General features: G+C 43.5%; 1 protein-coding gene across 3 annotated transcripts in view; it reads left to right on the top strand.

The window, feature by feature from the left end:
- LOC140194525 (zinc finger and BTB domain-containing protein 7C) overlaps positions 1–18897 on the top strand; it is a 261687-nt gene that overhangs the window by 224111 nt on the left and 18679 nt on the right. For all 3 annotated transcript variants that reach the window (XM_072251730.1, XM_072251731.1, XM_072251732.1), the window contains exon 3: positions 10154–11377. In XM_072251730.1, the coding sequence (XP_072107831.1) occupies positions 10154–11377 (1224 nt within the window). The remainder of the gene's footprint in view (positions 1–10153; positions 11378–18897) is intronic.

Raw genomic sequence — 18897 nt, 5'->3', positions numbered from 1 at the left:
GTCTAAGTGCCAGCCCATATAGACTGGAAAGGTAGGTTGTCAAAAGTCCAGTGAAGTTGGATCAGTCTGGGCAGCAATCCAATTAAGGGAGGTCGAGAACGCTTCCTTTGGCGGCAAAATCTAGGTCTGGGTCCTAGTACAAGGTTCGGGCAATTTAAACGTTGGCCCAAGTAGTCTAGAGTCATCTCTCTCCATGACACTAAGGCTGTGAGACTATGCCTGGCTGCTGTGCTTCGTGTCTGCAGACTTTGTGGAGATTTTCCCCACTAATATGATGAACTGAATACGGAGGCCTTGGGCCTACTCCCGGCTGCTCCAGAGACTTGGATTTAAGCAGTCAGCTTGGTTTGGAATACTGTTGTCATTGCTTGCATGGTTTGCTTTGTTATTTTTTCTCTTTCTCTGTGTGCGTTGGGGATTGGTCTTACTTTTTTAATTGGGTTCTTTTGGGTTCCTTGCTTTGCAACTGCCTGTAAGCAAACAAGTCTCAAGGTTGTATAATTTATACATTCATTTATAATAACTGCATCCTAGGGTTCTGAAAGAGGTAGCAGTAGAAATTGTGGTGGCATTAGAAATGATCTTTAAGAAATCATTGGACTCTGGCATGGTGCCAAAGGGCTGGAAAATTGCAAATATCACTCCACTCTTTAAGAAAGGAGGAAGACAGCAGAAAGGAAATTATAGAACAGTTAGCCTGACCTCAGCGATTGGGAAGATGTTGGAGTCAATTGTTAAGAATGAGGGAAAAAAAACAAGACCTGACAAAGGGCGGATGAGTTCCTTGTGAGCCAACGGCCATCTTCTGTGGAAGAGATTAAAGCCTCATCACGTATCTACGAATCATATGCTAGTTAGAAGAGACATGATGAACTTGGGCGCTGCACCGTGTGCCTGGACCTGCCCGTGTCCTCCGCCCAGAGAAGAACTGAGCTTGAAGAGGCGGCCGCGGCTGGAGGCCGACACGGCCTCGGGCTCAAGTTCGGCGGGGCAGCGGGCGGTGCCAAGGCGGCCAGCGAGAACAAACTGGAGGAGAGGCTGGACTCGGTGCTGTTGTAAGATCAAAGAAGATGGAGGTGCATAGCCGCCAACCCCGGATTCAGGACGGCACCCACTGACTGACTGATGGAGTACTTGGTGGCACAGGACAAGATAGTTCAGAGTCAACATGGTTTCCTTCAGGGAAAATCTTACCTGACAACCCTGTTGGAGTTCTTTGAGGAGATCACAAGTAGGATAGATAAAGGGGATGCAGTGGATGTTGTATATTTGGACTTTCAGAAGGCCTTTGACAAGGTGCCACACATGAGGCTGCTTACCAAGTTAGGAGCCCATGGTATTACAGAAAAGTTACTAAGATGGTTAGAGCATTGGCTGATTGGTAGGAGGCAGTGAGTGGGAATAAAAGGATCCTTGTCTGGTTGGCTGCCAGTGACTGGTGGTGTTCCACAGGGGTTGGTGTTATGACTACTTTTTATGCTATATATATAAATAATTTAGATGATGGAATAGATGGCTTTGTTGCCAAGTTTGCAGCTGATGCAAAGATTGTTGGAGGGGCAGGTAGTGTTGAGGAAACAGGTAGAGTGCAGAAGGATATAGACAGATTAGGAGAATGGGCAAGATAATGGTAAAAGAAATACAATGTTGGAAAATGCACGGTAAAGCACTTTGGTAATAGAAATAAATGTGCAGAATATTTTCTAAATGGGGAGAAAATCCAGGAATCTGATATGCAGAGGGACTTTGGAATCTTGTGCAGAACACCCTAAAGGTTAACTTGCAGGTTGAGTCGGTGGTGAGGAAGGCAAATGCAATGCTAGCATTCATTTCAAGAGGTCTAGACTACAAGAACAAGGATATGATGCTGAGGCTTTATACGGCACTGGTGAGGCTTTATACGGCACTGGTGAGGCCTCACCTTGAGTATTGTGAACAGTTTTAGGCCTCTCATCTTAGAAAAGATGTGCTGGCATTAGAGAGGGTCCAGAGGAGGTTCACAAGGATGATTCCAGGAATGAAAGGGTTATCATACGAGGAACGTTTGATGGCTCTGGGTCTGTACTCGCTGGAATTCAGAAGGATGAAGGGGGATCTCATTGAAACCTTTTGAATGTTGAAAGGCCTAGACAGAGTAGATGTGGGAAGGATGTTTCCCATGGTGGGAGAGTCTAGGACAAGAGGGCACAGCCCCAGGATAAAGGGGTGCCCTTTCAAAACAGAGATGCGGAGAAATTTCTTTAGCCAGAGTGTGGTGAATTTGTGGAATTTGTTGCCACATACAGCTGTGGAGGCCAGGTCATTGAGTGTATTTAAGGCAGAGATTGATAGGTTCTTGATTGGACATGGCATCAAAGGTTACGGGGAGAAGACCGGGAACTGGTGTTGAGGAGGAGATAGAAAAAAAGGATCAGCCATGATTGAATGGCAGAGAGAACGTGATGGGCTGGATGGCCTAATTCTGCTCCTATGTCTTATGGTCTCATAAATGCACTTTGAACTTTGAACATGAGAAGGCCATATGGTCCCTCTCTGCCATTCAGCATAATTGTCAACTACAAACATTGTTTCCTTGCTTATTGGTTTTCATTTAATACTGTCACATATACTAAGATACAGTGAAAGCTTCATTTGTGTACTGTTTATACAGATCAAATCATTACACAGTGACCAGAGCATTGACTGCTCACTCTTTTCCACAGATGCTGCCTGGCCCGATCAGTTCTTCCAGCATTTTGTGTGTGTTGAACTGGGGGAGAACTAGTTTTTACCCCACGTGGTAAGGTGTTGATCAGCCTTACTGCTTGGGGAAAGCAACTGTTCTTGAGTCGGGTGGCCCTGGTGTGGATGCTGCATAGCCTGATCCGTGATGGGAGTGGAAAAAACAAAAATCAGCAGCAAGTCATAAACGCAAGAGATTCTACAGATGCTGGAAATCCAAAGCAACACACACAAAATGCTGGAGGAACTCAGCAGGTCAGGTAGCATCTATGGAAATGAATAAACTGTTGATGTGTCAGGCCGAGACTCTTCATCAGGACTGGAAAGGAAGGGGGAAGACACCAGATTAAAAATGTGGGGGGTGGGGAAGGAGGACAGCTAGAAGGTGATAGGTGAAGCCAGGTGGGTGGGAAAGATAAAAGCCTTCCTACCCACTCTGCTTACCTTAGATGATAAGACCATCAGATATACGAGCAGAATTAAAGATCAATCTAACTCTTCCCTCCCACATTGCCCTCCACTTTTCTATTAGCCATGTGTCTATCTAAGAGTCTCTAAAATGCTTCTAGTGTATCTATCTCTGCCACCACCCCTGGCAGGGTGTTCTACACCCCCACAACTCTCAGTGAAAAAAACCTACCTCTGACATTTCCCTTATACTTTCCTCCAAGCTCCTTCAAGTTATTTCCATTTGTTTCAAGAATTTCCACATTGGGAAGAAGTCTCTGCCTATCCACTTGATCTATGGATAATACAAGGGGGCATAATTTTTATGGTGGTTGGAGTGAAGTATGTTTCTTTACACAGAGGGAGGTGGGTCCATGGAACGTCCTGGCAGTTTCCTGGTGCTGTGAAGCGTTACATTAACTGCTATGCTACCATGCCATTTTGAGAAGTCTAGTGACAATTCATTCTTATCCTGCCGTCTCTAGAAGATACTCACTATCTACCGAGGTTGCCCTGGGTAGAAGCTTAAAGGAGCAGCTGGTTGAGTTGTTTGATTTATTGCATGCTGCTTCTACCATTTACACCTGAACTCCATCAGTTCTTGACAGCGATGCTCAAACTGGAGCCTTTCTGGGCACTTCTGGATAACTTTGGGCCTTAGATTCTTAGGATCTCACTGTGATGTTACACTTCCGCAAGGAGAATGAGCTTGAAGTGCTTTCTCCGTCCGGCAAAGGAATTGCCGTGGTCAGACTGAGAGCTGGAATGGTTTCTCTGGGAGTCAGGAATTGCCGTGGTCAGACTCAGAGCTGGAATGGTTTCTCTGGGAGTCAGGAATTGCCATGGTCGGACTCGGAGCTCTGTGAGTCAGGAAGGCTCCATGTCACCTTCCCAGGGAAAGTGGTAATCAGGACCACAGCTGTGGGGCAGGGGATGTTAGCCTAGGAGTGGACACTAATGTTGGTGTGCCAAGGAGTTGGATTATGTTGGTTCCACTCTAAAGCTCTAAGATACCTTTTGTAAGAACTATGCATTTCTGGTGCACGTAATGCAGATTGGATCATTGCACCTCACTAGACAATCCGCTTCGTGGCAGGTTTGAAGTGTGGAATATGAGTATTGACTACATATTGTAATTCAGTGACCAAAGTTAGTGTCACACAAAATCTGAATCAGAATCAGGTTCAGTATTGCTGGCAGATGTCATGCAATTTGTTAACTTTGCAGCAGCAATACAATGCAATGCATGGTAAGATAGAAGAATAATACTGTGAATTACAGTAAATATGGATATTGGTAGACACCACCTTTTTGAGGCACTGCTCCTTGAAGATGTCTTGGATACTATGGAGGCTGGTATCCATGATTCCATGATGGAGCTGACTAACTTTGCAACTTTCTGCACCCTACTTCGATCCTGTGTGGTAGCCACCCCCTTCAATTTACCAGATGGTTATGCAGCCAATCAGAATGCTCTCCACGGTCCATCTGTAGAAATTTGTCTGTGTTTTAGGTGACATACCAAATCTCCTCAAACTAATGAAATATAGCCACTGTCTTCTTTATAGCTGCATTGATATGTTGGGGCCTGGTTAGGACAAACTGCTGGAGGAACTGAACATCAAGCAGCCTCCATGGAGGGGAATAAGCAATTGCTGTTTCAGGCCAAGATCCTTCATCAGGACTGAAATGTCAACTTTTTCTTCTCCTCCACGGATGCTGCCTGAGCTGTTGAGTTCCTGCAGCATTTTCTGTGTGTTACTCCAGATTTGTGTTTAAAGTTAGTGTCACCTGGGTTCTGGGCAGGAGTTAGCTTTAACTTTATTCGTCATATGTACAGTACATTGAAACGTACATGAAATACGTGCCTGCATCAAGTCAGATCAGCGAGAGTTGTGCTGGGGGCAGCCCGCAAACATCATTGTGCTTCCGGCATCAACAAAGCAGGCCCACAACTCACTAACCCAAACCATACGTCTCTGGTGTTGATTAACATTAAACAGTTTCCGTCTTGTTGTATAATCCAGCAGGGAACTGGTTGAAGATGAGGTATGGAATGAGAAGTGGATTGCTGAATGACACAGCCTGTACTGAGTTTCTTCTCTGAGGATAATCGTTTTGTGTGTTTCTGAGATCCCAAGAGTTTACTCCTGGTAGGGTCACTCAAACCAGTAAGGTCAAGGGGGAGGATCCAGACAAAGAACGATCCAACCAAGACCTCAGCAGTGGATCTGGCGGAAGATGATGACACATCACAATGGTGGTGAAGTTGGAAGAAGGCTGCAACAGTGAAGGGTCCCCAGTCCTCTTGCATTCCATGTCACTGGGCCCTGTCCCATTGTCAAGGACTGTGTGTTGGCTGCCCATGCATCAGCCTCCCCACGTTAAACAAAGTCCTGCACAGTCGTTCTCTATTGAAGGAGTAACCCCTTGGGAGAACATCACACTCAGCTGGAGTGATCACTCTACTATTAAGTTTCATAAACGTGATAAAATATTACTGAACAAAGAAGAATTGTGATTAGTGTCTCCTTATACTGAAATTCCTTCAAAAATTGTTCTGTAATAAAAGCATGATGAAAAAATAAGAACTTAGGAATGGAGGTTTTAGTCTCTTGGCAAATGTAAGTATGAATTTTGGGACAACTGCTTTTTTTTCAGCAATACACTCTTATTAAACTAGAAAATATACAAGAGTGTAGTATCCTAAACATGGAACGTCTGAGATTCTGAGGTTAAAAGCTGACACTGATGTTAATTTAGGCAGAACCTTCATGCCTTAATTTGTCTTTGTTGACTTCCTTACAGCCTTAACTCCCTCTAATTATCAGCATCATTATGAAGCATCACTTCTGTCTATAATATCTGTGATACTATAGATGTTCCAACTTCCCAGAAAGTTTTGTTCTCTCAAATACTGTGATTTTTTCTCTAAAAGTTAATGTTAGTAAACATAAAATGTTATAAAATCTACCTCCTGAAGAAGAAGGTGTTCATTTATAGGCATAGATTTTATACATCTTGTGGTGCATATGAAATGCATATATTTCATCTCACGATATTATCTTGTGGCTTCTATATGGTTCCTTTTTGGCTGTTTCGTGGATCTCATGATCAGATGCCAAGGAGTGAGAGGTTTGTGCCATTGTTGCTTTGGGTGTAATGATGGTGAGGTTAGAAAATGGAGTCACAAGAGACTGCCTATGCAGACGTTTGCGACAAAGAGTGAGCTGCTGGAGGGAGTCTTGCAGTGCGAGGATTTACTCCATCTGCCCATCACCTACGTATTTTCCCCACTTTTCCCATCACCACTCCGACCTTCCTCATTTTGTTCCATGCTCCACCCTCCTTTCCTATAAGATTCCAGTGTTTGTTTAGGAAGTTTGCAAATTCTGTGAAGCTTGGTGGTGTTGTGGATAGCGTAGAAGACTAGCAAAGAGTACAACGGGATATAGATCAATTGCAGACTTGGGTATAGAGATTATGAATTTGGACAAATAGCAGATGGAGTTTAACGCAGCCAAATGTGAAGCGTTGCATCCTGGCAGGTCAAATGTAAAGTGAGCTATGAATTTGAACCCCAAGATCTCTCTGCTTATCAACATTGTTCATGGTCAGACCCTTAACAGTGTTGATAAGCAGAGGGATTTTCAGGTCCAAGTTCATAGCTCCCTCACCTTACCTTTTCTGAAGTACACAAACAGTTATTTGGTTTTACTGACGTTGAGTGCAAGATTGTTGCTGCGACACCACTCACAACGAGCTGATCTACTTTGCTCCTGTATACCCCCTCATCACCATATAAAATCCTGCCAACAACAGTTGTGTCATTAGCAAATTTATAGATGCCATTTGAGCTGCGCCTAGACACACAGTCATGGGTGTAGAGAGAGTAGAGCAGTGGGCTAAGCACGTATCCCTGAGGTGCACCTGAGCTGATTGTCAGCGAGGTGGAGGTGTTACTTCCGATCCATATAGATTGTGGTCTTCTGGTGATGAAGTCAAGGATCCAGATGCAGAAGGAGGTTCAGAGGCCCAGGTTCTGTAACTTATCGATCAGATGGAGTTCAACCCAGATAAGTGTGAAGTGGTTCACTTTGGTAGGTCAAATATGATGGCAGAATATAGTATTAATGGTAAGACTCTTGGCAGTGTGGAGGATCAGAGGGATCTTGGGGTCCAAGTCCATAGGACGCTCAAAGCAGCTGCGCGGGTTAACTCTGTGGTTAAGAAGGCATACGGTGTATTGGCCTTCATCAATCGTGGAATTGAATTTAGGACCCAAGAAGTAATGTTTCAGCTATATAGGACCCTGGTCGGACCCCACTTGGAGTACTGTGCTCTGTTCTGGTCACCTCACTACAGAAGGGATATGGAAGCCATAGAAAGGATGCAGGGGAGATTTACAAGGATGTTGCCTGGATTGGGGAGAATGCCTTATGAAAACAGGTTGAGTGAACTCGGCCTTTTCTCCTTGGAGCGACGGAGGATGAGAGGTGACCTGATAGAGGTGTATAAGATGATGAGAGGCATTGATCGTGTGGATAGTCAGAGGCTTTTTCCCAGGGCTGAAATGGTTGCCACAAGAGGACACAGGTTTAAGGTGCTGAGGAGTAGGTACAGAGGAGATGTCAGGGGTAAGTTTTTTACGCAGAGAGTGGTGAGTGCATGGAATGGGCTGCCGGCAACGGTGGTGGAGGCGGATGTGATAGGGTCTTTTAAGAGACTTTTGGATAGGTACATGGAGCTTAGAAAAATAGAGGGCTATAGGTAAGCCTAGTAATTCTAAGGTAGGGACATGTTTGGCACAACTTTGTGGGCCGAAGGGCCTGTATCGTGCTGTAGGTTTTCTAGATCTGTGGGAATGATGGTGGTAAATGCTGAGCTTTAGTGGATAAACAGCATTCTGACATAGGTATTTGTATTGTCCAGGCAATTCAAGGCTGCGTAAAGAACCAATGAGATCGCATCCACCATAGACCTATTGTAGCAATAGGCAAATTGCGGTGAGTCCAGGTCCTTGCTGAGACAGGAGTTGATTTTAGCAATAACCAATCTCTTAAAGCACTTTATCACCAAAGATGTTAGCACTACTGGATGATAGTCATTAAGGCAGCTCACCCTGCTCTTCTTGGGCACTGGTATAACTGTTGCTCTTTTGTAGCAGTGAGAGAGTCAAAATAGGAGTGGTAGACCTGAGGAGAGCTAAGGTACCGGTGACCCCTGTTTTCATCCAGGGGGTCACTGTGGACATGGTGGAGGATTACAAATACCTGGGGATACGAATTGACAATAAACTGGACTGGTCAAAGAACACTGAGGCTGTCTACAAGAAGGGTCAGAGCTGTCTCTATTTCCTGAGGAGACTGAGGTCCTTTAACATCTGCTGGACGATGCTGAGGATGTTCTATGAGTCTGTGGTGGCCAGTGCTATCATGTTTGCTGTTGTGTGCTGGGGCAGCAGGCTGAGGGTAGCAGACACCAACAGTATCAACAAACTCATTCGTAAGGCCAGTGATGTTGTGGGGATGGAACTGGACTCTCTGAAGGTGGTGTCTGAAAAGAGGATGCTGTCCAAGTTGCATGCCATCTTGGTCAATGTCTCCCATCCACTACATAATGTACTGGGTGGGCACAGGAGTACATTCAGCCAGAGACTCATTCCACCGAGAAGCAACACAGAGCGTCATAGGAGGTCATTCCTGCCTGTGGTCATCAAACTTTACAACTCCTTCCTTGGAGGGTCAGACACCCTGACCCAATAGGCTGGTCCTGGACTTACTTCCTGGCATAATTTACATATTACTATTCAACTATTTATGGTTTTATTACTATTTATTATTTATGGAGCAACTGTAACGAAAACCAATTTCCCCCGGGATCAATAAAGTATGACCGTGACCATGACTATGACTATGAAAATGTCTTTGTACCCCTTTGTTAGCTGGTGGAACAGTCGGTATTGATTCATTCAGATGTAGTTGAGATAGATTTCTTACAGGAAATACATTTTGGAATGAATGCAGATGAGTAATCTGAGAGATAACATGTAATTAAATGCAGCGTTAATTGCAAGATTAGATTTCCTCCAAGTTCTGAATAAATTTGTTATCAAGGTACATATATATCACATGTACAAACTTCAGGATTCATTTTCTTGCGGGCAGAGTCAATAAATCCTATAACCATGAAAGACTGCACTAACAAAGGTGGACAACCAGTGTGCAAAAGACAACAAACTGCTCATACAAAAAGGAAGAAAAAAGAAAGAGAGAGAGAAACTTTTTTTGTTCTTCAAGATTACAGTTCTTAAAAAGCTCCATCACTTGGTTATTCTTGCAACATGTCTGTGTCTGGTGTAGACTGATTGGCAGATAAACTGAATAGTCAATAAGTGGTATGATTAGCTGTGAACAGCACCTTCTCAGCCAGCTCCATCATGGGCACTAGCCTCCCCACCATGCAGGACACCTTCAAGAAGGTGGGGTCCATCATTAAAAACCCCTGTCACCCTCGTCATGCCCTCTTCTCATCGCTACCATCAGGGAGGAGGTACAGGATCCTGAAGACACGCACTCAACATTTCAGGAACAGCTTCTTCCCCTCCACCATCAGATTTCTGAATGGACAATGAACCCATGAATACCACCTCACTAATTTTTTGCTCTTTTTTGTACTTAATTTTATTGTTATATATAATTCTTGTTGTAATTTATAGTTTATAAAAAATATTGTATATTGCAATGTATTGCTGCCACAAAATAACAATGTTTACAACGTATGCCAGTGATATTAAGCCTGATTCTAACTACTGAGAGAGTACAAGGCAAAATTACGTTGGTCCTCTTTCATTTAACAATTTTTATGACGACATAAGATATAAACATTTTTGGGTATGTGTGCATGTGTTTGTGTCTGTAACATATGCAACTTTTGAAAGAACTGTCACTAATTAGACTATTTTCTACTTTCTTTTATCTCACAGACCACTTTGCATAAAAATGAGCAGTGCCGTCGAAGACCTGATTGGAATCCCATTTCCAGACCATAGCAACAAGCTGCTGTGTAGTCTGAACGAACAGAGGCAGGAGGGCCTGCTCTGTGATGTCATCCTGATAGTGAAGGATCAAGAATACAAGACCCATCGGTCAATCCTTGCTGCGTGTAGCAAATATTTCAAGACGCTGTTTACCTCAGATATGCTTGCAGAGCAACACAATGTCTATCAGATTGATTTTGTGACACCCGAGGCACTTTCTGCAATTCTGGAGTTTGCATATACGTCGACCCTCACCATTAGCAGCTCGAATGTAAAGGATGTTTTAAATGCGGCCCAGCAGTTGGAAATCCAGTGCGTTATCCAAGTGTGCATTGACATCATGGAGGCAAGCGGCGAGGTGGTCAATGAAGATGGAGTCTCTGGCAAAGATTCCAGCCAAGAGCTGGAAGATGATCTGTGCCAGAAAGATTTATGGAAATCTCCCCAACAAAGTCTCAAAGAAGATTGTGAGGAAACTCCTCAAGAACCTATCAATGAATCTGACGAAAACCACTGGGATAAGGAATGTGATTCTAAAAACACTTCGACAAGCAAACTGATGGAAAAGCAATGCAGTGAACTGCCTCGGGAACATTTAAACCATTTTACAGTTAATGTTCCTGATAGAAGCTTGGGATCTGTGAGTGATTTCTCCCTGGAATCAATCTTAAAAGAAGGGTTGAGTTCCAGAGGGAATTTGCTGAATGGAGAGATTCCACAGGAATCAGAATTATTTCCTTCCTTCTGGAATGGAGGATATAATGGTTTTCCACGTCTCTTGGAACACCAAGATGTGGACCAATTGCCTCTTAATCTAGTAATGAAGAAGGAAAAGATCAAACAAGAAGTTAAAGAGGATCTGTCCACAACCACAAATCTTTGTGACTTTTTTAAAGGTATTATGGTGGAAAACAGTCAGAATAACTTGGAAACATTAAAGGATGAACTGGATTTTAATTCATATTTGAATATATTTGGTCCTTCCTATCTGGCAGCAGTTTATCCAACATGGTCTTTGGAATATGAGAAGAAAATGAGACCCAAGGCATCTCAGCAATGCCCCATCTGCAACAAGGTGATCCAAGGAGCAGGGAAGTTACCTCGACACATGCGGACACATACAGGTGAAAAACCATACCTGTGCAATATATGTCAAGTTCGCTTTACCAGGTGAGCAACAGTTTATTTTTGGTATTCTCTCTGTATCCAGGAATATAGTAAAGCCATTATTTTTCTAATTATTCTCACTCAGTGTCTGTGTCTCAGGTCACTGTGATTGGGTCTCAGTATCTATGTCTCAGGTCACTGTGATTGGGTCTCAGTGTCTATGTCTCAGGTCATTGTGATTGGGTCTCAGTGTCTGTGTCTCAGGTTATTGTGATTGGGTCTCAGTGTCTGTGTCTCAGGTCATTGTGATTGGGTCTCAGTATCTATGTCTCAGGTCACTGTGATTGGGTCTCAGTATCTATGTCTCAGGTCACTGTGATTGGGTCTCAGTGTCTATGTCTCAGGTCATTGTGATTGGGTCTCAGTGTCTATGTCTCAGATCATTGTGATTGGGTCTCAGTGTCTGTGTCTCAGGTCATTGTGATTGGGTCTCAGTGTCTATGTCTCAGGTCATTGTGATTGGGTCTCAGTGTCTATGTCTCAGGCCATTGTGATTGGGTCTCAGTGTCTATGTCTCAGGTCATTGTGATTGGGTCTCAGTGTCTATGTCTCAGGTCACTGTGATTGGGTCTCAGTGTCTCTGTCTCAGGTCACTGTGATTGGGTCTCTGTCTGTGTCTCAGGTCATTGTGATTGGGTTTCAGGGAAAATGCCACAGCAGTGCTTAGACAGAGTAGAGAGCTCATCTCATGAGACTTTATAGGTGGAACTGAGGAATAAGTAAGGTTGACCTCATTAATGGGATTATATTATACACCATGGGATTTAGAGGAGCACATTTGTCAAAAGGTCGCAGACTATTGCGAGAAATATAGGGTGTGATAGTAGGTGACTTTAACTTTCCACATATTGATTGGGACTCCCAAATTGTAGAAGGGATGGATGGGAAAGAATTTATCAAATGTGCTCAGGGAGGTTCCCTTAATCAGTACAAAGATGTCCCAACTAGAGAGAGAGTAGTACCAGATCTATTAGCGAGCGAGACAGGGCAGGTGGCAAGTTTGTGTTGGGGAACACTTGGCATTCAGTGATCATAATGCCATTAGCTTTAAAGTAATTATGGAAAAGAGAAGGAAATCAGGAGGGCTAAAAGAAGGCATGAGGTTGCCCGAGCAGACAAGGTGAAGAAGAATCCTAAGGGATTCTACAGATATATTAAGAGGAAATGGATTGCCAGGGCCAAAATTGGTCCTCTGGAGATCAGAATGGCAATCTATGCAGGGAGCCCAGTGAGATGGGGAAGATCCGAAATGGATTTTTTGCATCTGTATCTATTTGGGAGAGGGACAGAGTCTTTAGTTGTGAGGCAAAGCAACAGTGAGGTCATGGACCCTATACAGATTACAGAGGAGGAGGTGCTTGCTGTCTTCAGGCAAATTAGGTTGGATAAATCCCCAAGGCTTGATAAAGGAGTTCCCTCAGCCCCTCTGGGATGCAAATGCAAAAATTGCAGGGGCCCTAACCAAGATATTTAAAACATCCTTAGCCACGGATGAGGTACCAAAGGAGGATGGTTAATATTGTTCCATTGTTTACGAAAGGTTCAAAGAATGATCCTGGAGACTATAGACCAGTGAGCCTGACATCAGTCATGGGAAAGTTATTGGAAGGTATTCTAAGAGACTGGATGTATAAGTACTTGATTAGAGAGGGACTGATTAGGGACAGGCAACATGACTTTGTGTGTGGTAAGTTGTGTCTAACTAGTCTTGTAGAGTATTTTGAGGAAGTTACCAGGAAAGTTGATGAAGGCAAGGCAGTGGCTGTTGCTAACATAGACTTCAGTAAGGCCTTTGGCAAGGTTCCGCATGGGAAGTTGGTCAAGAAGGTTCAGTTGCTTACCATTCAAGATGAGATGGTAAATTGGATTAGATATTTGCTTTATGGGAGAAGCCAGAAAGATGGTTGTCTAATTGACTGAACACTTGTGACTAGTGGTGTATAACAGGGATCAGCGCTAGGTCTGTTGTTGTTTGTCATCTATAGCAATGATCTAGATGATAATATGGTAAACTGGATCAATAAAATAGTGGTTGGCACCAAGACTGGGGATGTAGTGGACGGCAAGGAAGACTATCGAAGCTTGTAGCAGGATCTGGACTACCGAGAGAATTGGACTGAAAATGCCAGGTGGATTTTCATGCAGGCAAGTGTGAGGTGTTGCACTTTAGGAGGACTACACGGGTTAGCTCTTACACGGTGAACAGTAAGGCACAGAGGAGTGGGGTAGAACAGAGAGATCTAAGAATAGCTAGATCGAGAGTAGTTAGATCATAGTTTTCTAAAGGGGAAATCTTGCCTAACAAGTCTGTTGGAGTTGTCAGTGGTTGTTCACAAACAAGAGAAAATCTGAAGATGCTGGAAATTAAAGCAACACACACAAAATGCTGGAGGAACTCAGCAGGCCAGGCATCATGTCCTGCTGCAGGGTCTCAACCCGAAACATCGACTGTACTTTTTTCCATCGATGCTGCCTAGCCTGCTGAGTTCCTCCTGCATTTTGTGTGTGTTGCCAGTGTTGCTTATTTGGATTTTCAGAAGGTCTTTGATGATGTGCCACACTTGAGGACGCTTAATAAGATTAGAGCCCATGGTATTATGGGAAAGGTAATAAAATGGTTAGAAGATAGGCTGACTGGCAAGTGGCAAAGAGTGGGAAAAAGGGTGGCCTTTTCTGGTTGACTACCGGTATACCACAGGGCTCGGGTTGGGACCAGTTCCTTTTGCGTTATACGTCACTGATTTGGATGAAGGAATTGATGGCTTTGTGGCAGATTTTGCAGACAATACGGAGATAGGTGGAAGGATAGGTTGCTGTCTGCAGAAAGACAGAGTGGGGGAACGGGCAAGGAATTGGCAGGTGGAATATAGTATAGGGAGGTGTATGGCCATGCATTTTGGTTTTCATAAATCAAAGCATTGAATACAGGAGATGGGATGTTATGTTGAAGTTGTATAAGACATTGGTGAAGCCTAATTTTAAGTTTTGAACCTGCTGAGTTCCTCCAGCACTTTGTGTGTGTTGTTTGAGTTTTGTGTTCAGTTTTGGTCACCTACCTACAGGAAAGATGTCAATAAGATTGAAAGAGTGCAAAGAAAATTTACAAGAATGTTGCCAGGACTTGAGGACCTGAGGTATAGAGAAAGGTTGACTTAATTCCTTGGAGCAAATCTTCCTTAGAGGAGATTTGATAGAGCTATACAAAATTATGAGGGGTATAAATAGGGTAAATGAAAGCAGGTTTTTACCACTGATGTTGGGTGAGACTAGAATTAGGGGTCAGGGGTTAAGGGTGAAAGGTAAAATGTTTAAGGGGAACATGAGAGGGAGATTCTTCACAGAGGGTTGTGCGAGTGTAGAATGTGCTACCAGCGCAAGTGGTGAATGCAAGATCACCTATGTTTAAGAGAAATTTGGATTAGATTATTAGATTAGATTATGAGGACACTCAGTCCTCGTTTATTGTCATTTAGAAATGCATGCATTAAAAAATGATACAATGTTCCTCCAGAATGATATCACAAGAAAACACAGGACAAACCAAGACTAACACTGACAAAACCACATAATTATAACATAGTTACAACAGTGCAAAGCAATACCATAACTTGATACAGAGCAGACCATGGGCATGGTAAAAAAAAGTCTCAAAGTCCCGATAGACTCATCATCTCACGCAGATGGTAGAAGGGAGAAACTCTCCCTGCCATGAACCTCCAAGCGCCACCAACTTGCCGATGCAGCACCATTGGAAGCACCCAATGGCAGCAGACTCTGAGTCTGCCCAAAAACTTCGAGCCTCCGACCAGCCCCTCTGACACAGCCTCTGCCAAGTGCTTCGACCCCGCCCCGGCCACCGAGCAACAAGCAAAGCAGAGGACTCGGGGCCTTCTTCTCCAGAGATTCTGGACCACACAGTAGCAGCAGCAGTTTCACCTGATGTTCCTCCGTGCTCTCACGTATGTCTCCATCAAATCAGGATTGTGCACGGCACCCTACTTGACAAATAACAGACATCACTACCGGAGTGGCTGCTGCGAGCTACGTTGCGCCACCATCTTCTCCTCCCACCATAGAACAAATTATTTCATTCTCCTTACAGTTGTCTACAGGAGATAACATTAATAGGATAGGTAGATGAATGGGAGAGATATGGAGGGCTTTGGTCCCAGTGCAGGTCGATGAGACTAGGCAGACTAATGGTTTGGCACGGACTTGATGGGATGAAGCGCCTGTTTCTGTGTCTATATCTCTATGACTCTATGACAGGCTAAATCTGCACTAACATCTAGAAGATGTGCTGCAATGGCACATTGGTGCTGGTACCTGGATAGATCCTCTGATGTACTAATGCCAAGGAATTTCAAATTGCTCTTCTTCTCCATCCCTGATCCTCTGATGAGGGGGCTAGGTCATGGACCACCATTTTCCTCCTCCTGCAGTCAATAATCAGCTCCTTGAACTTGCTGACATTGAGTGAGATGTTGTTGCTGTCACATTTAGCTTTCTTTGAGAGGGATTTTCTGAAGATAACTTGGAATGTTCCTTCAATGTGAAAGAAAAATGTGCAACCAATCTCAGGCGACATAGTACCTCAATGTAGACTCCCTGCCCCAAAACCTCACTTATTAGTTGCCTTGCAATTTAACACCACTCGTCAAAACTGAAATGAAGTCTAAATCTTAAACCCATTGCGCCCAGAGTAACACACACACACAGTGCCAGAGGAACTCAGCAGGTCAAGAGGCATCTATGGAAAGGAATAAATGAAGATTCACGATTGTTTAATGTTATCTCCTGTAGATAACTGTAAGGAAAATGAAATAATTTGTTCAAACAATCCTTCCAGATCCAATGCAACACAAAAAGAACTCAAAAGATAAAGAGCTCAATAATAATAATAATAATAAAACACAATAAGTATAAATGGATAAGATCATCTATAATCATAGATTGATTGTATGTCCGTAACATGATACTAGGCTGTACACAAGGTGACCAACAGGAAATAATGAAGTAGCTATGGCTAGGTTAATAGTCATCTCCCTAAGTGCTGCCTGACCTGCTGAGTTCCTCTAGCACTTTGGTCTGTGTTGCTCTGTGGGTTAACATCTGTTGAGAGAGAAACAGGGAGCTATGAACTTGGACACCAAGGTCCCTCTGCTCATCGTCACTGTTAATGGTCTTGCCATTGACAGTATACTGTCTCTTTACCTTTGACCTACCAAGGTGCAACAGTTTACATTTGTCTGGTTGAACTCCATCTCCATTTCTCTGCCCAAAACCAAATCTGCAACTGATCTATATCCTGCTGTATTGTTTGCCAAGTCTTCTACACTATCCACAACTCCTCCAATCTTGGTATCATCTGCAAATTTATGAACCTACATTTTCATCCAGGTCATTTATATACATCACAAACAGCAGAGGTCCCAGTAAGATCCCTGCAGAACACCACTAATCCCACAACTCCAGCTAGAATAAGTCCTTTCAACCACTAACCTCTGTCTGCTATGGGCAAGCCAGCTCTGAATCCAAATGGCCAATTCACCATATATCCCATGCATCTTAATCTTCGGGATGAGCCGTGCATAAGGGACCTTGTTAAGTGCCTTACTAAAATCCATGTAAACAACATCCACAGCTCTACCTTCATCAATCACCTTCTACACCTCGTCAAAAAACTCTATCAAGTTAGTGAGAAACTGTCTGTCCCTCCCAAAGCCATGCCAGCTCTCCCTACTGAGGCCATGGTTCTCCAAATTCTCATGAATCCTATCCCTAATAATTCTCTCAAGTAACTTCCCTACCACTCATATGAGAATCATTGGTCTATAGTTTCCATAAAAGATACAAAAACCGGAAAGTATGTACCACCAGAATCAAGGACAGCATCTATCCCTCAGTTATCTGACTTTTGAATGGACCTCTTGTATGATATGATGAACTCTTGGCCTTACAATCAACCTTGCTATAATCTTGCACTGCATCATTTACCTGCACTGTACGTTCCCTGTAGCTGTTACACTTTCTTCTGCATTATAATTGTTTTACCTTATTCTGTCTCAATGCACTGTGTAATGATCTGATCTGCATGAACAGTCTGCAAGACAAGTTTTTCTCTGTATCTTGGTACATATGTCAATTGTAACCAATTCCAATACCAATACTAATACTGATATGACAATGAGTCTTGTATGTTCTTTTCCTGTCTTTATTTCCCCTGCGGGCTAGCCTTTTTGAATTCCAATTAAACCCATTTATTAAAGATTAAAGTCTGTCACGAGCCTTGTGGCCCATCAGACCGGTTTCCATGGCGTGAAGCGACGGGGAGTATGAGACTCCCCCACCCCCCCCCGGGATAGGATGCCAGTCTATCGCGAGGTTAATCCCCTGCATTTTTGCCGGTACCCATTCTCAGCTGGCTAGACTGGAGCATTGTGTGGTTAAGTGCCTTGGTCAAGGACACACACGCTGCGTCGACCGAGGCTCGAACCCACGACCTTCAGATCGCTAGTTCAACGCCCTAATCACTTGGCCATGTGCCACACTAAACCCATTTATGTCTACTGTACTTTCACATTTAGTTCATCCCATTTATTACAAGTGCTCCATGCTGTGATGTTTTAAACATTTTTAGCACCCTTAGTATTATTTTGCACTTTTTGCTCTTGATTTCTCTGCTTACATTCCTGCCTTTTGTTTTCATCTGCATTTCCCTTTCATAAGACCATAAGACATAAGAGCAGAATTAGGCCATTTGGCCCATTGAGTCTGCTCTGCCATTCCATCATGGCTGATTTATTATCTGTCTAACCCCATTCTTCTGCCTTCTCCTGTAACTTTTGATGTCCTGACCAATCAAAAATCTACCAATCTCCGCTTTAAATATACCCCATGACTTGGCCTCTACAGATTCACCATCCTCTGGCTAAAGAAATTCCAACTCATCTCTGTTCCAAATGGACGTCCCTCTATTCTGAGCCTGTGCCATCTGGTCCTAGGCTCTCCCACTATAGGAAACATCCTCTCCACATCCACTCCATCTAGACCTTTCAATATTCAATAGATTTCAATGAGATTCCCTCCCGCTCCCGCCCCCCACATTCTTCTAAACTCCAGTGAGTACAGACTCAGAACCAACAAACGCTCCATATACGTTAACCTTTTCATTCCCAGGATCATTCTTGTGAACCTCCTCTGGACCCTCTCCAATGCCAGCACGTCTTTTTTTAGATGAGGGGCCCAAAACTGCTCACTATATTCCAAGTGCGGTCTGACCACTGCCTCACAAAGCCTCAGTAGTTCACCCTTGCTTTTATATTCTCGTCCTCTCAAAATAAATGGTAACATTGCACTTGCCTTCCTTATCTCTGTCTCTATCTTATACAAATGATTTAGGAAAAGATTTGTGTGTGATTTGTAGAATTAATTTGGAAAATTATTATTGAATTTAAAAGAAACATTTGAACTTCTTTGTTGTTGAAATAGGGTGTGCTTTGGATTTAATCCTTTACACTTCC

This window comes from Mobula birostris, chromosome 3, assembly GCF_030028105.1.
Source record: "Mobula birostris isolate sMobBir1 chromosome 3, sMobBir1.hap1, whole genome shotgun sequence".
In the NCBI taxonomy this organism is placed as follows: Eukaryota; Metazoa; Chordata; class Chondrichthyes; order Myliobatiformes; family Myliobatidae; genus Mobula; species Mobula birostris.
This window is presented reverse-complemented; position numbering and strand designations above follow the sequence as displayed.